This window comes from Leucoraja erinacea, chromosome 38 (assembly GCF_028641065.1).
Source record: "Leucoraja erinacea ecotype New England chromosome 38, Leri_hhj_1, whole genome shotgun sequence".
NCBI lineage: Eukaryota > Metazoa > Chordata > Chondrichthyes > Rajiformes > Rajidae > Leucoraja > Leucoraja erinaceus.
Genome location: NC_073414.1, coordinates 4,869,716 through 4,885,853, shown reverse-complemented (window position 1 = coordinate 4,885,853; position 16,138 = coordinate 4,869,716). Strand labels below are relative to the sequence as shown.

The window sequence follows — 16,138 nt, the reverse complement described above, 5'->3', positions numbered from 1 at the left end:
CCTTGTGGCTAAAGGGATCAGGGGGTATGGAGAGAAGGCAGGGATGGGATACTGAGTTGGATGATCAGCCATGATCACATTGAATGGCGGTGCAGGCTCGAGGGGCCGAATGGCCTACTCCTGCACCTATTTTCTATGTTCTATGTTTCTAATAATTAAAGTGCTGTGTAGGTGCTCTACCTAGAACGTTTCAGCGTACTACATCCAGATCCAGAATAAGGGGCAGGCCATTTAGGACTGAGATGAGGAAATCGTTTTCACCCAGAGAGTTGTGAATCTGTGGAATTCGCTGCCACAGAAGGCAGTGGAGGCCATGTTTTCAAGAGTTAGAGAGCTGAAGGAATCAAGGGATATGGGGGAAAAAACAGGAACGGGGTACTGATTCTGGGTGATCATATTGAATGGCGGTGCTGGCTCGAGGGGCTGAATGGCCTCCTATTTTCTATTTTTCCATGTTTCCACTTCTCAGGATGCCTGGGAATTTCCGGGGCGGATGAAACTGCTGTTGCTTTCAATGCTTCCAGCATTCTCCAGGGAAAATCCAGGATAGCCTTCCACGTTTCTCTTCCTCGTACACTACCAGCAGAGTCATTCCGTTGCCTCCTTTGTCAGAGGGCGGTGAATCTGTGGAATTCTTCGCCGCAGAAGGCTGTGGAGGCCAAGACGGTGGATATTTTTAAGACGGAGATGGATAGATTCTTGATTAGTGCGGGTGTCAAAGGTTATGGGGAGAAGGCAGGAGAATGGGGTTAGGAGGGTGAGATAGATCAGCCATGATTGAATGGCGTAGTAGACTTGATGGGCCGAATGGCCTAATTCTGCTCCTATCACATATGACCTTTATGCTTCCCTCCGTTCTGTTACCCTATTTCGTTCTTCCTTTCTTTAGAATTTCTTTAGTAATTATTTTAATTTAATTATTTTGCTCAGTTTATTGGTTTTTATAATTTAGAGATACAGCGCGGACTCAGCCCCATCGACCAATCAAGTCCGCGCCGACCAGCGATCCCCACACACTAGCACGATCCCACACACACACTAGGGACAATTTACAATTATACCTGAAGCCAATTAACCTACAAACCCGCACGTTTAAGAGTGTGGGAGGAAACCGGAGCACCCGGAGAAAACCCACGCAGGTCACGGGGAGAACGTGCAAACTCCATAGAGGCAGCGCCCGTAGTCAGGATCGAACCCGGGTCTCTACCGCTGCGCCTCCTTCTCCATTTTCTCCCCGCCCGCTGCCTTCTCTCTGTTCCAGACCTCGTAACGATCCTGTAACTTGAACCGGGCTGGGACTGGAGCAGCTAATGAAGTATTCCCAGAGCTGTGGAACGTGGGGTCTGGATGAAGAGGCCAGCCTTGTAGACATTGATGTTGACAATATCTGATCGCCTGTTTGAATACAAACACAACCTTTGGTAGTGCCCCTGCAGACAGAGATAGTGGAGCAACCAAGCTTCCAGCCACTTATAACCAGAGACAATGTGATCAGGTTCCAGCCAGCCTTGCTGTGTCACAATACACAATAGACAATAGGTGCAGGAGTAGGCCATTTGGCCCTTCGAGCCAGCACCACCATTCAATGTGATCATCCCCAATCAGTACCCCGTTCCTGCCTTCTCCCCTGACTCCGCTATTTTTAAGAGCCCTATCTAGCTCTCTCTTGAAAGCATCCAGAGAACCAGCCTCCACCGCCCTCTGAGGCAGAGAATTCCACAGACTCACCACTCACTGTGAGAAAAAGTGTTTCCTCATCTCCGTTCTAAATGGCTTACCCCTTATTCTTAAACTGTGTGTGGCCCCTGGTTCTGGACTCCCCCAACATCGGGAACATGTTTCCTGCCTCTAGCGTGTCCAAACCCCTTAACAATCTTATATGTTTCAATGAGATCCCCTCTCATCCTTCTAAACTCCAGAGTGTACAAGCCCAGCCGCTCCATTCTCTCAGCATATGACGGTCCCACCATCTCACAGTCAATGAAGAATCAAAATCATTAAAGACCGACATGAGAACCACTCATATTATTTTACAGAGTTACTCTGGAACCGACGAACAAATCTTCATTTTCCATTTTTATTCTTTTTCTCCCGTGGCCTTTCAGCTCCAACTTTCCTAGTTTACTGTAGTTTTGAGATACAGGGCAGACTCAGGCCATTCGGCCCACCGAGTCCACGCTTACAGTTTTGATCGGCTTGGTATAATTGTAAATTGTCCCGAGTGTGTGTAGGACAATGTTAGTGTCGGTGCAGGCTCGTTGGGCCAAAGGGCCTGTTTCCACGCTGTATCTCTAAAATGTAAAGCAAAGCACCTCGTATACCATTTGGGTAGCTGACAACCTCACGACATTAACATTGAATTCTCCAATTTAGGTAAATAACAAATGAGCCCCATTACCCTCCCCCCTCTTACCTCTGCCCCACCGAACATGCAGCCATCTTCCCCCAATCCTGCCCCATTCTGTGTGTGTGTCTGCGTTGTTGTATCTGTGTGTGTGGGTGTATCTGTGAGTGTGTATCTGGGTGTGTCTGTGTGTGTGTGTATATTTGTGTGTTTGTGTGCGTGTGTGTATCTGTATATCCGCATGTATCTGTGTGTGCGTGCGCGTGTATCTGTGTGCGTGCATCTGTGTGTGCGTGCACGTGTATCTGTGTGTTTGTGTGTGCGTGCGTGTATCTGTGTGTGTACGTGTGTGTGTGTGTGTGTGCGTGTATCTGTGTGTGTGCGTGTGTGTGTGTGTGTGTGCGCGTGTGTGAGTATCTGTGTGTGTGTGTGTGCGCGCGCGTGTATCTGTGTGTGTATCTGTGTGTGTGTGCGCGTGTATCTGTGTGTGTGTGTGTGTGTATCTGTGTGTGTGTGCGCGTATCTGTGTGTGCGTGTATCTGTGTGTGCGTATCTGTGTGTGTACGCGCGTGTATCTGTGTGTGTATCTGTTCTTGCAGCTGCAGGTGTGAACACTGTGCAGATAAATAGATAAGACTGACTGCAAGAGCTCCCGACACCATCTCCTGGATAAAATGAGGAATGAATATATTTGTGGAGGACCAGAGAGAAAGGGAATTTGAAAATGGCGGTGTGGCCCGTGCCTGTAAATGGCAGGGTCTGAAGAAGGGTCTCGACCCGAAACGTCACCTATTCCTTCTCTCCATAGATGCTGCCTGTCCCACTCAGTTACTCCAGGATATTGTGCCTATCTTCGGTTTAAACCAGCATCTGCAGTTCCTTCCTACACACACACGCCTGTAAATGCTTTCAACGTACTCCGAGCTTTGTCTGTAAAATCTCACAGTGGAATTATTTTGTAGAATAGATTCATCACCTCCCCCCCCCCCCCCCCCCCCCCCCCCCCCTCCCCCCCTCCCCCCCTCCCCACCCCCCCCCCCCCCCCCATCTCTTTGCGCTGGCGGTAAGGTCTTGGGCCCATTCTATTTTGTACGATAACGGCAGATCAGTTTCTATGGCAACGGCAACTCCTGGGAACCGATTCTCTTTTCGAAATATTGCTTTTCTTCTGAGGGAAGGGCGATGTGTTGCTCTGTGTGTTGTTTCTGCCCATCGCTGCTCCCCACCCTCTCCCTGCTCCCTCACCCATTGTGGACTGGCCCCGCGCTCACACACACACAGCGCCATTTCAAAAACCCCAGCCCTTCTCCTCAAATCGCCATTGTCTCATCTCCAGGCTCCCAGATCTCTGCGGAGTAGTCATAGAGTGATACAGCGTGGGGAAAGGCCCTTCTGCCCAACATGTCCCCATCTACACCAGTCCCACCTGCCTGCGTTTGGCCCACATCCCTCCAAACCTGTCCTATCCATGTACCTGTCGAAATGTCCCTTAAAAACACTGCGATAGTCCCTGCCTCCTGCTAAAAGAGCAATGATCAGTTTATACTCGCCATTCTGCCCACTCTACTTCCGTAGGAAGTTCAGCATGTCCCCAACAACTTGGTCTTGGGTGGAGCTGTTCCCAAATATTCACCAACTTCTGCAGAAAGCATTTTATCGGGATGTATCCCAGCACGGTTTGGGAACAGCTCCGCCCAAGACCGCAGGAAATTGCAGAGAATTGTGGACGCAGCCCAGACCATCACACACGCAAACCAACCTCCCTTCCATTGACTCCATCTACACCTCACGCTGCCTCGGCAAGGCCAGCAGCATCATCAAGGACCAGTCATTGCACCCTGGACATTCCCTCTTCTCCCCTCTCCCATCGGGCAAGAGGTACAGAAGTGTGAAAACAAACACACACACCCCTCCAGATTCAGGGACAGTTTCTTCCCAGCTGTTATCAGGCAACTGTGAACCATCCCACCACAACCAGAGAGCGGTCCTGAACTACTATCTACCTCATTGGTGACCCTCGGACTATCCTTGATAGGACTTTACCTTGCACTAAACGTTATTCCCTCATCATGTATCTGTACACTGTGGACGGCTCGATTGTAATCATGTATTGTCTTTCCGCTGACTGGTTAGCACGCAACAAAAGCTTTTCACTGTACCTCGATACACGTGACAATAAACCACACTGAAACATTCTCCACACTGTAGAGATATGTAGAGACACTGCACAGGGTCTTGGTGAGACCACACCTGGAGTATTGCGTACAGTTTTGGTCTCCAAATCTGAGGAAGGACATTATTGCCATAGAGGGAGTGCAGAGATGGTTCACCAGACTGATTCCTGGGATGTCAGGACTGTCTTATGAAGAAAGACTGGATAGACTTGGTTTATACTCTCTAGAATTTAGAAGATTGAGAGGGGATCTTATAGAAACTTACAAAATTCTTAAGGGGTTGGACAGGCTAGATGCAGGAAGATTGTTCCCGATGTTAGGGAAGTCCAGGACAAGGGGTCACAGCTTAAGGATAAGGGGGAAATCCTTTAAAACCGAGATGAGAAAAACTTTTTTCACACAGAGAGTGGTGAATCTCTGGAACTCTCTGCCACAGAGGGTAGTTGAGGCCACAGTTCATTGGCTATATTTAAGAGGGAGTTAGATGTGGCCCTTGTGGCTAAGGGGATCAGGGGGTATGGAGAGAAGGCAGGTACGGGATACTGAGTTGGATGATCAGCCATGATCATATTGAATGGCGGTGCAGGCTCGAAGGGCCGAATGGCCTCTACTCCTGCACCTATTTTCTATGTTTCTATGTTTTTATATTGTTTTCTATTGTCACCCGCTTGGCACTGCCCTCTGGCTGAGTCAGAGATACCCATCAACCATGCCCACTGTGAATGGGCATCTTTTATCCGCTGGGCACAGGGCTATCTGCGGAGTAGGAAAGAACTGCAGATGCAGGCCTGGGGGGTTAACAATCTGTATTAAAAGCCCATATTCTGTGTCTTTCTTCTAACCCGAAACGTCACCTATTCCTTCGCTCCATAGATGCTGCCTCACCCGCTGAGTTTCTCCAGCATTTTTGTCTACCTTCGATTTTTCCAGCATCTGCAGTTCCTTCTTAAACACTTCTTCAGACCGATGTCGAGGCATTACGCATTTTATCTCTGTACACCAATGCCCCTGTCCCACTTAGGAAACCTGAACGGAAACCTCTGGAGACTTTGCGCCCCACCCAAGGTTTCCGTGCGGTTCCCGGAGGTTTTTGTCAGTCTCCCTACCTCCTTCCACTACCTGCAACCTCCGGCAACCACCTGCAACCTCCGGGAACCGCACGGAAACCTTGGGTGGGGCACAAAGTCTCCAGAGGTTTCCGTTCAGGTTTCCTAAGTGGGACAGGGGCATACATTCTTTATCTCTGTGTCTCCATCTCCCCTGACTCCCGGTCTGATGAAGGGTCTCGACCCGAAACGTCACCCATTCCTCCTCGCCAGAGATGCTGCCTGTCCCGCTGAGTTGCTCCAGCATTTTGTGTCTATCATCTATTTCTGGGGTAACTTTGTTTGTCTTTGCTCGGCTCACTCCTGACAATCCCCTGGACAATCTTCCAAACCTACATTAGCTTAATCATCCATCGGTCTATCTGGGACACAGTCTTGCACCGAGGATTGCAAAGATTCACTGACCTTGCTATCAAGAAATGATTGCTCTTTCAAACACCTTTGAAATATGGGGGGGGGTTAACTTTCTAAAACAAAATGCCCATTCACTGTGTCTTTGTATTGATATTTTTGTAGTGTGTTGGCAGTACCCATGAATGAATAAGTTTATTGGCCAAGTATTCACATACAAGGAATTTGCCTTGGTGCTCCGCCCGCAAGTGACAACATGACATACAGTGACAGTTAGGAATGACACATAAAACATAAATAAGAATGTCTCTACACATCCTCTCCTCCTTCTCCCACTAAGCTAACCCTCCTCTCAACTCCAGGCACAAAGAACTGCAGTTATGCCCCGTCCCACTGAACGGAAACCTCTGGAGACTTTGCGCCCCACCCAAGGTTTCCGTGCGGTTCCCGGAGGTTTTTGTCAGTCTCCCTACCTGCTTCCACTACCTGCAACCACCTGCAACCTCCGGGAACCGCACGGAAACCTTGGGTGGGGCGCAAAGTCTCCAGAGGTTTCCGTTCAGGTTTCCTTAGTGGGACAGGGAGCATAAAAAGGAATTGTTGACGTTTCGGGTCGAGATCCTTCTTCAGACTGAAACGTCACCCATTCCTTCTCTCCATAGATGCTGCAATGTCCCGTTGTGTTACTTGTGCTGCCTGTCCTGCTGCACAGCATTTTGTGTTTGTATTTGGTCTAAACCAGGGTCGGCAGTTCCTTCCGACATCCTACCAATTTAATCCTGACCCAAAACACTAATCCTAATCCCAACCCGTCTATCCATGCCCTCCAGAGATGCTGCCTGAGCCGCTGAGCTACTCCAGAGCTTTATCTTGTTTAGCTTACAGATACAGCATGGAAATAGGCCCTTCGGCCCACCGAGTCCATGCCGACCAGCGATCCCCACACACTAACACTATCCGACACACACTCGGGGCAATGTACAATTATACCAAGCCAGTTAACCTACAAACCTGCACATCTGTGGAGTGTGGGAGGAGATGGGAGATCCTGGAGAAATCCCACGCGGTCACGGGGAGAACGTGCAAACTCTGCACAGACAGCAGCCGTAGTCAGGATCGAACCCGGGTCTCTGGCGCAATTTTACCGCTGCGCCACCGTGCTTCCACCGCCATCTGTCGCTCCTCATTTAAATTAAACTGGGAATGCCAACAATCCCGTTCTCCCCAGCCTTGGATTTCCAGTGGCATTCCCAATTTAATTAATAATTCTGGGAACACACTCTATGTGTTAATGGATCCCTGGGTGATTCCTGGTGTCGATGCTCCCTCTAGTGGCAACATTTGACACGAATAGATCTCATTCCCAGCTCCACGATAACACAGAGAATCTCAACAAGTCCCATCCAGTCCCCACCAACTAATCTGCAAATCCAGGAGTTTTCCAGTACAGACGGTCCAGAAATTTTCATATGAGGAGGATGAGTGTTGGAGAATCGAATTCTTTGTTATATTTGGATCAAGCGATTGGAGGCTTTGTGGCCACGTTTGCAGATGATGCTGGGATAGCCCACTCTGCAGAAGTCCCGCTGAGTTACTCCAGCCTTTTCATAAGTTATAGGAGTAGAATTAGGCCATTCGGCCCATCAAGTCCACTCCGCCATTCAAACGTGGCTGATCGCCCCCTCCTAACCCCATTCTCCTGCCTTCTCCCCGTTAGACCACACCTGGAGTATTGCGTGCAGTTTTGGTCTCCAAATCTGAGGAAGGACATTATTGCCATAGAGGGAGTACAGAGAAGGTTCACCAGACTGATTCCTGGGATGTCAGGACTGTCTTATGAAGAAAGACTGGATAGACTTGGTTTATACTCTCTAGAATTTAGGAGATTGAGAGGGGATCTTATAGAAACTTACGAAATTCTTAAGGGGTTGGACAGGCTAGATGCAGGAAGATTGTTCCCGATGTTGGGGAAGTCCAGGACAAGGGGTCACAGCTTAAGGATAAGGGGGAAATCCTTTAAAACCGAGATGAGGAGAACTTTTTTCACACAGAGAGTGGTGAATCTCTGGAACTCTCTGCCACAGAGGGTAGTTGAGGCCACAGTTCATTGGCTATATTTAAGAGGGAGTTAGATGTGGCCCTTGTGGCTAAGGGGATCAGGAGGTATGGAGAGAAGGCAGGTACGGGATATTGAGTTGGATGATCAGCCATGATCATATTGAATGGCGGTGCAGGCTCGAAGGGTCGAATGGCCTACTCCTGCACCTAATTTCTATGTTTCTATGTTTCTAACTCCGACACCCGTTCTAATCAAGAATTTATCTATCTCTGCCTTAAAAATATCCACTGACTTGGCCTCTACAGGTTAACTACCCTCTGACTAAAAATGTTTCTCCTCACTTTTTGGTGTCTGTCTTTGAGTTCCTAACCTTTGCTTGTACTTTCTTTGAGCTCCCTAAGGGCCTGTCCCACTTAGGCAATTCTTTTAGGCGACTCCAGGCAACTAGGCTGTCATAGAAATTAGGTGCAGGAGTAGGCCATTCGGCCCTTCGAGCCTGTCATCACATGGTCACTGGGGTGTCGCGAGTATGGTCTCCTCAGTCGCCCAAAGAGTCGTAGCATTTTTCAGGTCACCGCTGAATTTTGAAACGTTCAAAACGTGGGGTCGTTGGAGCTTGTCTTCTCCTGACGTAGGTGCTGACGTAGGTTGCCGCCAGGTGACGACTTCGGTGAATTCCATTGTCGCAGTCGGCAAAAAAATCTCCTAAGTGGGACAGCCCCGTTAGCCCAGTCGCCGGTTTTTCTGCTGCGTCTATGACAGTCGCCTAAAAAATTCCGCTGCACCATCGAGAGCATCCTTACCAACTGCATCACAGTATGGTATGGCAACTGCTCTGTTTCCGACCGGAAGGCATTGCAGAGAGTGGGGAAAATTGCCCAACGCATCACCGGTTCCTCGCTCCCCTCCATTGAGTCTGTCCAAAGCAAGCGTTGTCTGCGGAGGGCGCTCAGCATCGCCAAGGACTGCTCTCACCCCAACCATGGACTGTTTACCCTCCTACCATCCGGGAGGCGCTACAGGTCTCTCCGTTGCCGAACCAGCAGGTCGAGGAACAGCTTCTTTCCGGCGGCTGTCACTCTACTAAACAACGTACCTCAGTGACTGCCAATCACCACCCCCCCCCCCCGGACACTTATTATTTTTTTTATTCAAATCGTTAGCTATGTCGCTCTTCAAGGGAGATGCTAAATGCATTTTGTTGTCTCTGTACTGTACACTGACAATGACAATTAAAATTGAATCTGAATCTGAATCTGAATCTGAAATTCGCCTTGTGGGACAGAAGCTTAACCCTTGTCCAGCTTACACAATTTTTTCAGCGACTTGCCAGCACCTGTAATGGTCGGAGCAGGTGGCTGAAAATTTTAAGACATGTCGAAAATCCAGCGGCGACCAGAAAACGGTACGACTCTTTGGGCGACTACTCATGGCCATACAGGCGCCACCCCGCGACATGTCGCCTGTATGGTCATGAGTAGTCGCCCAAAGAGTATGGTCGTTGAGTGGTCGTGCTAAGAGTAGCAATGTTACAAAATTTTGAGATTTAAAAAATCAAGTCTGCAATTTATCCCATCAGATAAAGCATAACAATAAGTTTAATTTGACACCTAATTCACTTTCATATCTCAAGTAATAAAAAAGTTATGGCCATTTTCATACTCGGAAATTAGCATCTTGTTCCCTATTGATTTTCTATGGACATAACAAAAAAGCTGTGATCGGGGACAGTCAAAAGCCCATAACCTTCTTAAAAATTAAGAGAACTGAATGAAATTTTCAGTTATCATAGATTGAACCATTCTGAAACAAATATAAAATAATCTTACTTGGATGACCTGAAATTAAAGCATATAATTAGTTAGTTACCCAATTGTAGCTAATTTCAAACTTCAATTCCTAGATCTAAACATCTATCCATTTCTTAATAAATGATTAACATTTTTAAATAGCCCAAGTGTCCAAATAATATTCACAAATAATTCACAATAAAACATGATTTTTAAATCTCATTTACATCAATTTATAGGCCAAATGGAAGGAATTTAGTGTTCATTTGCTGTAAATTAAAGTCAATTTAAATCGGCTTTCTAGTGGGTTCCTGTGAACGCGCTGGTTTAGAACGTTCACATTGCGCTCGATTTGTGCCCTCAAATGCCCAGAAAAATACTGCGGGATATAAAGAGCCCAAAATGAGCTACTCTCTATAGAAAACTTTATTAACAGGGTTATATACACGCCCCATTTAATGTAAAAATAAGGTATATACCTTTAATTGTTTGCTTTATAAAACCCTGGGGCTGCGAGAGGTTGCGGAGTGAGAGAGTGATTTTTAAACTACTATAAATATTATACAAGGCCATAAAAACTAATAATACCTTTTGCGACGGGGTCTTTCAGCGATTTTCCGTTAATGATTTACTAGGCTGAACATTTTCGATTGGAACAGCCTCGTAAAAATCGCGTTTTAAACCCGCCCCCTCTAAACAGCGCCAAAATCACACACAAGGGGTGGGGCAGATTCAGGTAGGTTTTGTAACATACCTACAAAGAGTCGTGCCTTTTTCTGGTCGCCGCTGGATTTTCAACACGTTGAAAATGTTCGGCCACCTGCTGCGACTATGACGGGTGCCGGCAAGTCGCCGAAAAAAATCGCGTAAGCGGGCCAAGCCCTCGAGGGTTAAGGGCCTGTCCCACTTGGGCGATTTTTTTGGCGACTGCGACAATGGAATTCACCAGGCGACAACTTACGGCACCTGGCGGCAACCTACGATAGCACCTACTACGTCAGGAGAAGACAAGCTACGACAAGCCCATGTCTGCCGACTAGCCGAAAAGTTTTGAGTGGGACAGGCCCTTAATCCTTGCTTGTACCATCTTTACCTTGTCGTTGTACGATCACTGTACCTCGGTGACTGCCAATCACCACCCCCCCCCCCGACACTCCTCCCACAGGAAAAACACTATGACTGTATGCATGTAAATTCTATTCTATGTCGCTCTTCCAGGGAGATGCTAACTGCATTTTGTGGTCTCTGTACTGTACACTGCACAATGACAATTAAAGTTGAACCTGAATCTGAATCTTTGAGTTTCTAACCCTTGCTTGTACTAGCTTTGAATTTCTAACCCTTGCTTGTACTATCTTTGAGTTTCTAACCCTTGCTTGTACTATCAAATTCAAGTTCAAGTGAGTTTATTGTCATGTGTCCCTGTATAGGACAATGAAATTCTTGCTTTGCTTCAGCACAACAGAACATAGTAGGCATTGACTACAAAACAGATCAGTGTGTCCATATACCATAATATAAATATATACACACATGAATAAATAAACTGATAAAGTGCAAATAACAGAAAATGGGTTATTAATAATCAGAGTTTTGTCCGAGCCAGGTTTAATGGCTGTGGGGAAGTAGCTATTCCTGAACCTGGATGTTGCAGTCTTCAGGCTCCTGTACCTTCTACCTGAAGGTAGCAGGGAGATGAGTGTGTGGCCAGGATGGTGTGGGTCTTTGATGATACTGCCAGCCTTTTTGAGGCAGCGACTGCGATAAATACCCTCGATGGAAGGGAGGTCAGAGCCGATGATGGACTGGGCAGTGTTTACTACTTTTTGTAATCTTTTCCTCTCCAGGGCGCTCAAGTTGCCGAACCAAGCCACGATGCAACCGGTCAGCATGCTCTCTACTGTGCACCTGTAGAAGTTCGAGAGAGTCCTCCTTGACAAACCGACTCTCCGTAATCTGAGGAAGTAGAGGCGCTGATGTGCTTTTTTTGATAATTGCGTTAGTGTTCTGGGACCAGGAAAGATCTTCAGAGATGTGCACGCCCAGGAATTTGAGTTTCTAACCCTTGCTTGTGTTTTGTCTCTTTGTGCTTTAACCCTTGCAGGCCAAGCTGATTGTCCCCAACAGCACGGCCGGGCTGATCATCGGCAAGGGTGGGGCGACGGTGAAGGCGGTGATGGAGCAGTCGGGGGCCTGGGTGCAGCTTTCACAGAAGCCCGAGGGCATCAACCTGCAGGAGAGGGTGGTGACGGTGAGCGGCGAGTCGGAGCAGAACCGCAAGGCCGTTGAGCTGATGGTGCAGAAGATACAGGAGGATCCACAAAGCGGAAGCTGCCTCAACATCAGCTACGCCAACATCTCGGGTCCGGTGGCCAACTCTAACCCCACCGGCTCCCCGTACGCCAACTCGGCCGAGGGGTTGCCGGCGGCTGCAGCGGCGGCTTCTGCAGCCGGCCTGCTGGGCCACGCCAACCTGGCGGGCGTGGCGGGCTTCACCGCCGGCCTGTCGGGCTTCACCGGCAACGACCTGCTGGCCATCAGCTCGGCCCTCAACACCCTGGCCAGCTACGGCTACAACACCAACTCGCTCGGGTTGGGCCTCAACCCGGCCACGGCCACGGGCGTGCTGGCGGCGGTGGCGGCAAACGCCAACCCCGCCGCGGCCGCCGCCGCCAACCCTGCTGGCCTCGTACGCCAACGAGGCGTCAGGCGGTGCCAACGCCCCGACCGGTACCTTCTCCCTCGGCTCGCTGACGGCCGCCACCAACGGTTACTTCAGCTCCGCTGCTGCCGCCGCTGCTGCTGCCGCTGCCGCCGCCGCCTCGTCGCCGCTGGCCGCCGCCGGCTCCATCCTGGCCGCCGAGAAGCTGAGCGAGGGCGCCAAGGACGTGGTGGAGATCGCCGTGCCGGAGAACCTGGTGGGCGCCATTTTGGGCAAGGGCGGGAAGACGCTGGTGGAGTACCAGGAGTTGACTGGCGCCCGCATCCAGATCTCCAAAAAGGGGGAGTTTGTCCCCGGCACCAGGAACCGCAAGGTGACCATCACCGGCACAGCCGCTGCCACACAAGCAGCACAGTATTTAATCAGCCAGAGGATCACGTATGAGCAAGGAGTCCGTGCCGCCAACCTCCAGAAGGTCGGCTAAAAAAAAAACCCAACCCAACCCAACCCAAACTAACCCAAACACAGCGCCAGAAACAAACAGGTGGCCACACTTCTTTTTTTTTAAAAAGAGAGATAAACTGAAAAAGGGGCTTATATAGTACTTGATCTAATTAAAAAAAACAAAACGTCTTGTATTAATATATTATATGAAATGTCAGAGATCTGTTTATATGTAAATAATGTTTTCTGCATATCCATGGAGACCTTGTCTTCAAGTTGATTTGGGTTTCCTCTTCCCCTGACCTATCCCTGGCTTTTATCCCAACCCCAACATCTCTTCCTCTCCTCTCCTCTCCTCTCCTCTCCTCTCCTCTCCACTCCTCTCCTCTCCTCTCCATCCGACTGCTCTCCCTCTCCCTCTCCCTCTCCATCCGACTGCTCTCCCTCTCCTTCTCCCTCTCCATCCGACTGCTCTCCCTCTCCCTCTCCCTCTCCCTCACCATCCATCCCAGCTCCCTGTTCTCCCCACCCCCATCCCAACTTGATCTCCCCACCCTTTCATCCTTCATTCTCCTTGCCCACCTTGTGTCCCAGCCTCCTGTTCCCACATCAGCCCATCCCTGCCTCTGTTATTCGTGCCTCCTATCCCACCTGAGGGCCACATGGTCTCATCTCCTCCCATCCCCAACCCCAACCCCAACCATCCGACCTCCCCTGCCTCTCATCGCACCCACCTGCTCTTCCCGCTCCAACTCCCAGTCCGAGCTCTGGCGTTCCATCTCATTCTTCCTACCTCCCTCTCTCCGCACTTGACTGCACACCTTGCCCTCCCATCAGACCCGCCCCTACCTCTCTCCCTCTCTCTCGCCCCTTTCTCCCACCTCTCTCCCCCCATCTCACTCCCCCCCTCTCCCACCCTCCCTCTCTCCCTCTTTACCCCCTCCTTCCCTTTCTCTTCTCCCGCCCATGTCCCCTCCCTCTGTTCCCTTCCACACCCCCTCTCTCATTCCCCCACCCATCTTTTCCATTTCCCCTCCCCCCCCCTTCTCTGCCCTCCTCCCCCCCCCACTCCCCTCCCTGCCCCACTCGCCTTTCTGCCCCCTCTCCCTGCCCCAACCCTCCTATCCCCCCCCAATCTTCCTCCCTCACACCTCCCCCTCTCCCTTCTATCCTCTCCCCTCTCCCTATCTGTCTCCTTTTCCCATCTTTTCTCCTTAGCCCCTGGGACCCCCCATCCTCTCCCCCTCCCTCCCTTCTACCCGTCTATCCGTTCCCCTCCTCTCGCTCTCCTCCCTCCTCCCCTCTCACTTTCTCTCTTTCTCCCCGCTCCTTCCCCCTCCTCCCTCTCCTTGCCCACTCTCTCATCTGCCCCCCTATCCCCCCGCCTCAACCCTCCTTCTCTCCCTGTGCCCCTTGAATCCCTTGCTGTGAATCTCTTGCCCATTCCACTGCTCCCTTTCATCACCTCCCCTCCCCCCCCCCCTTCCTCCCCCCCCCCCCCCCCCCCACTCCTCCCCCCCCTCGGTGAGCTGAGTGTTCACCACCTTCTCAAAACCCCGTCCTAGGACACACACAGCGCTGAGGGTTTGGGGGGGGGGGGGGGGGAGGGGGGGCTAACCTATCATCCCTCTAACCCCCACCCCCTTCCCCCAATGTGTGGGGGGGGTCCATTGTGTGAACCTGAGCACTTTTGGAATTCCCCCTTCCACCCCCATCTTCTGTTCCCTTCTTGGGGGGGGGTGGGGGGGTGAATGACACCTCCCTGGATGACTCCTGGAGGTGTGTCAAGCCATCCCGTTCCCAATGCCCCCTCACGAACTTGCCTACCCCTCTTCACGAACCTGGTTGATTCTCGCTGCCCCAAACGTTTCTCAACGTTGCTACTGATCAATCAACGAGATTGAACTAAGGCCGCCCCCCGCTCTCAGCGTAGCTTGCTATCCCAGAGAATTCCAGGACATTGGTCCTCGCTTCCCGAGACCCCAGGGGAAACTTTGGAGGAAATGGGAACCCTACTCTCCTCCCCAACTAATGGCAATGTGAAAACATGAGAGGCTGTCCTCTCTGAAGCTTCTCAACCTCGGCTGAGAGCCCGACTCTACAGGGCTCCTCTCCTCTCCTTCCCCCCTCCCCCCTGCATGGATTCCACGGATGTTATTAATTTTCTCCTGTTCAACCTTGCCCAACGTATTTTCGCTGGCCCCGCACTGAATCTCACGTAGACATCAAGATGAGTTTACGAGATTTGTCGGAAGCTGGGCACTTGTAGCTCTCGAGAGGGTTTGCAAGATCTGGCCGTGGCTATCTTTATAAAACAGCAAACTGCAGTCCATTCTGCCCATTGCTCCTGTACTGTCTCCATTGAAAGCACCATCCTGTTTGCCCCAGGGGCTTGGAACTTCCTCGTGTCCCTTCAAGATCCCCACTAAGCAAGATCCCCACTAAGCAAAAACCGGAGGAACTCAGCGGGACAGGCAGCATCTCTGGAGATAAGGAGTGGGTTGAGACCCGAAACGTCACCCATTTCTTCTCTCCAGAGATGCTGCCTGTCCCGCTGAGTTTCTCCGGATTTCTGAGTCTATCTTTGATTTAAACCCGCATCTGCAGTTCCTCCCTCCACTCACTAACCAATCCACTCAGTAGGAGCTCCAATAACTGGAGAGAAGTGGGAATGGGTAACTCATTCCAACATGGATCGGTTGTAGGGTAATTGTCTTTGGTAAGTTGTACAGTTGTCACCAGTGCATGTGTAGGTTAGTGTATGGGGTGATCATGGACTTGATGGGCTGAAGGGCCTGTTTCCTTGCTGTATCTCTAAAGTCTAAAGACAGCGAGTCGGGCCGATGACATCTTGAGATACCAACTCTTGAGATCTCAACTTGAGATACCAACAGGCATTGTTCGTAGAGGCTCAGTGGCAGAGCAGGGCTTCACTTGGGGAGGAAGAGGTTAACTATAGTAGGGACATCTCCAATCTGTGTTGAGTGCCCACGTCTGTGATTCCTGTGAATGGCGGATCTGTCTGCGTTCAGACGATCATGTCCATAGTGATAGGAGCAGAATCAGGCCATTCGGCCCATCAAGTCTACCCTGCCATTCAATCATGGCTGATCTATCTCTCCCTCTCAACCCCATTCTCCTGCCTTCTCCCCATAACCCATTGACACCCGTACTAATCAAGAATCTATCTATCCCTGCCTTGCAAATA

The 16,138-nt window shown here is 50.2% G+C and overlaps 1 protein-coding gene across 1 annotated transcript in view; it reads left to right on the top strand.

Annotated features, from left to right (window-relative positions):
- The window catches only part of LOC129714168 (RNA-binding protein Nova-1-like), a 111,889-nt gene extending 98,569 nt beyond the window's left edge, over positions 1–13,320 (top strand). Inside the window, 2 exon segments of the mRNA XM_055663670.1 lie at positions 11,929–12,501; positions 12,503–13,320. Of these exon segments, the coding sequence (XP_055519645.1) occupies positions 11,929–12,501; positions 12,503–12,970 (1,041 nt within the window). The 3' untranslated portion in view covers positions 12,971–13,320.
- The last annotated feature ends 2,818 nt before the right edge of the window (positions 13,321–16,138 follow it).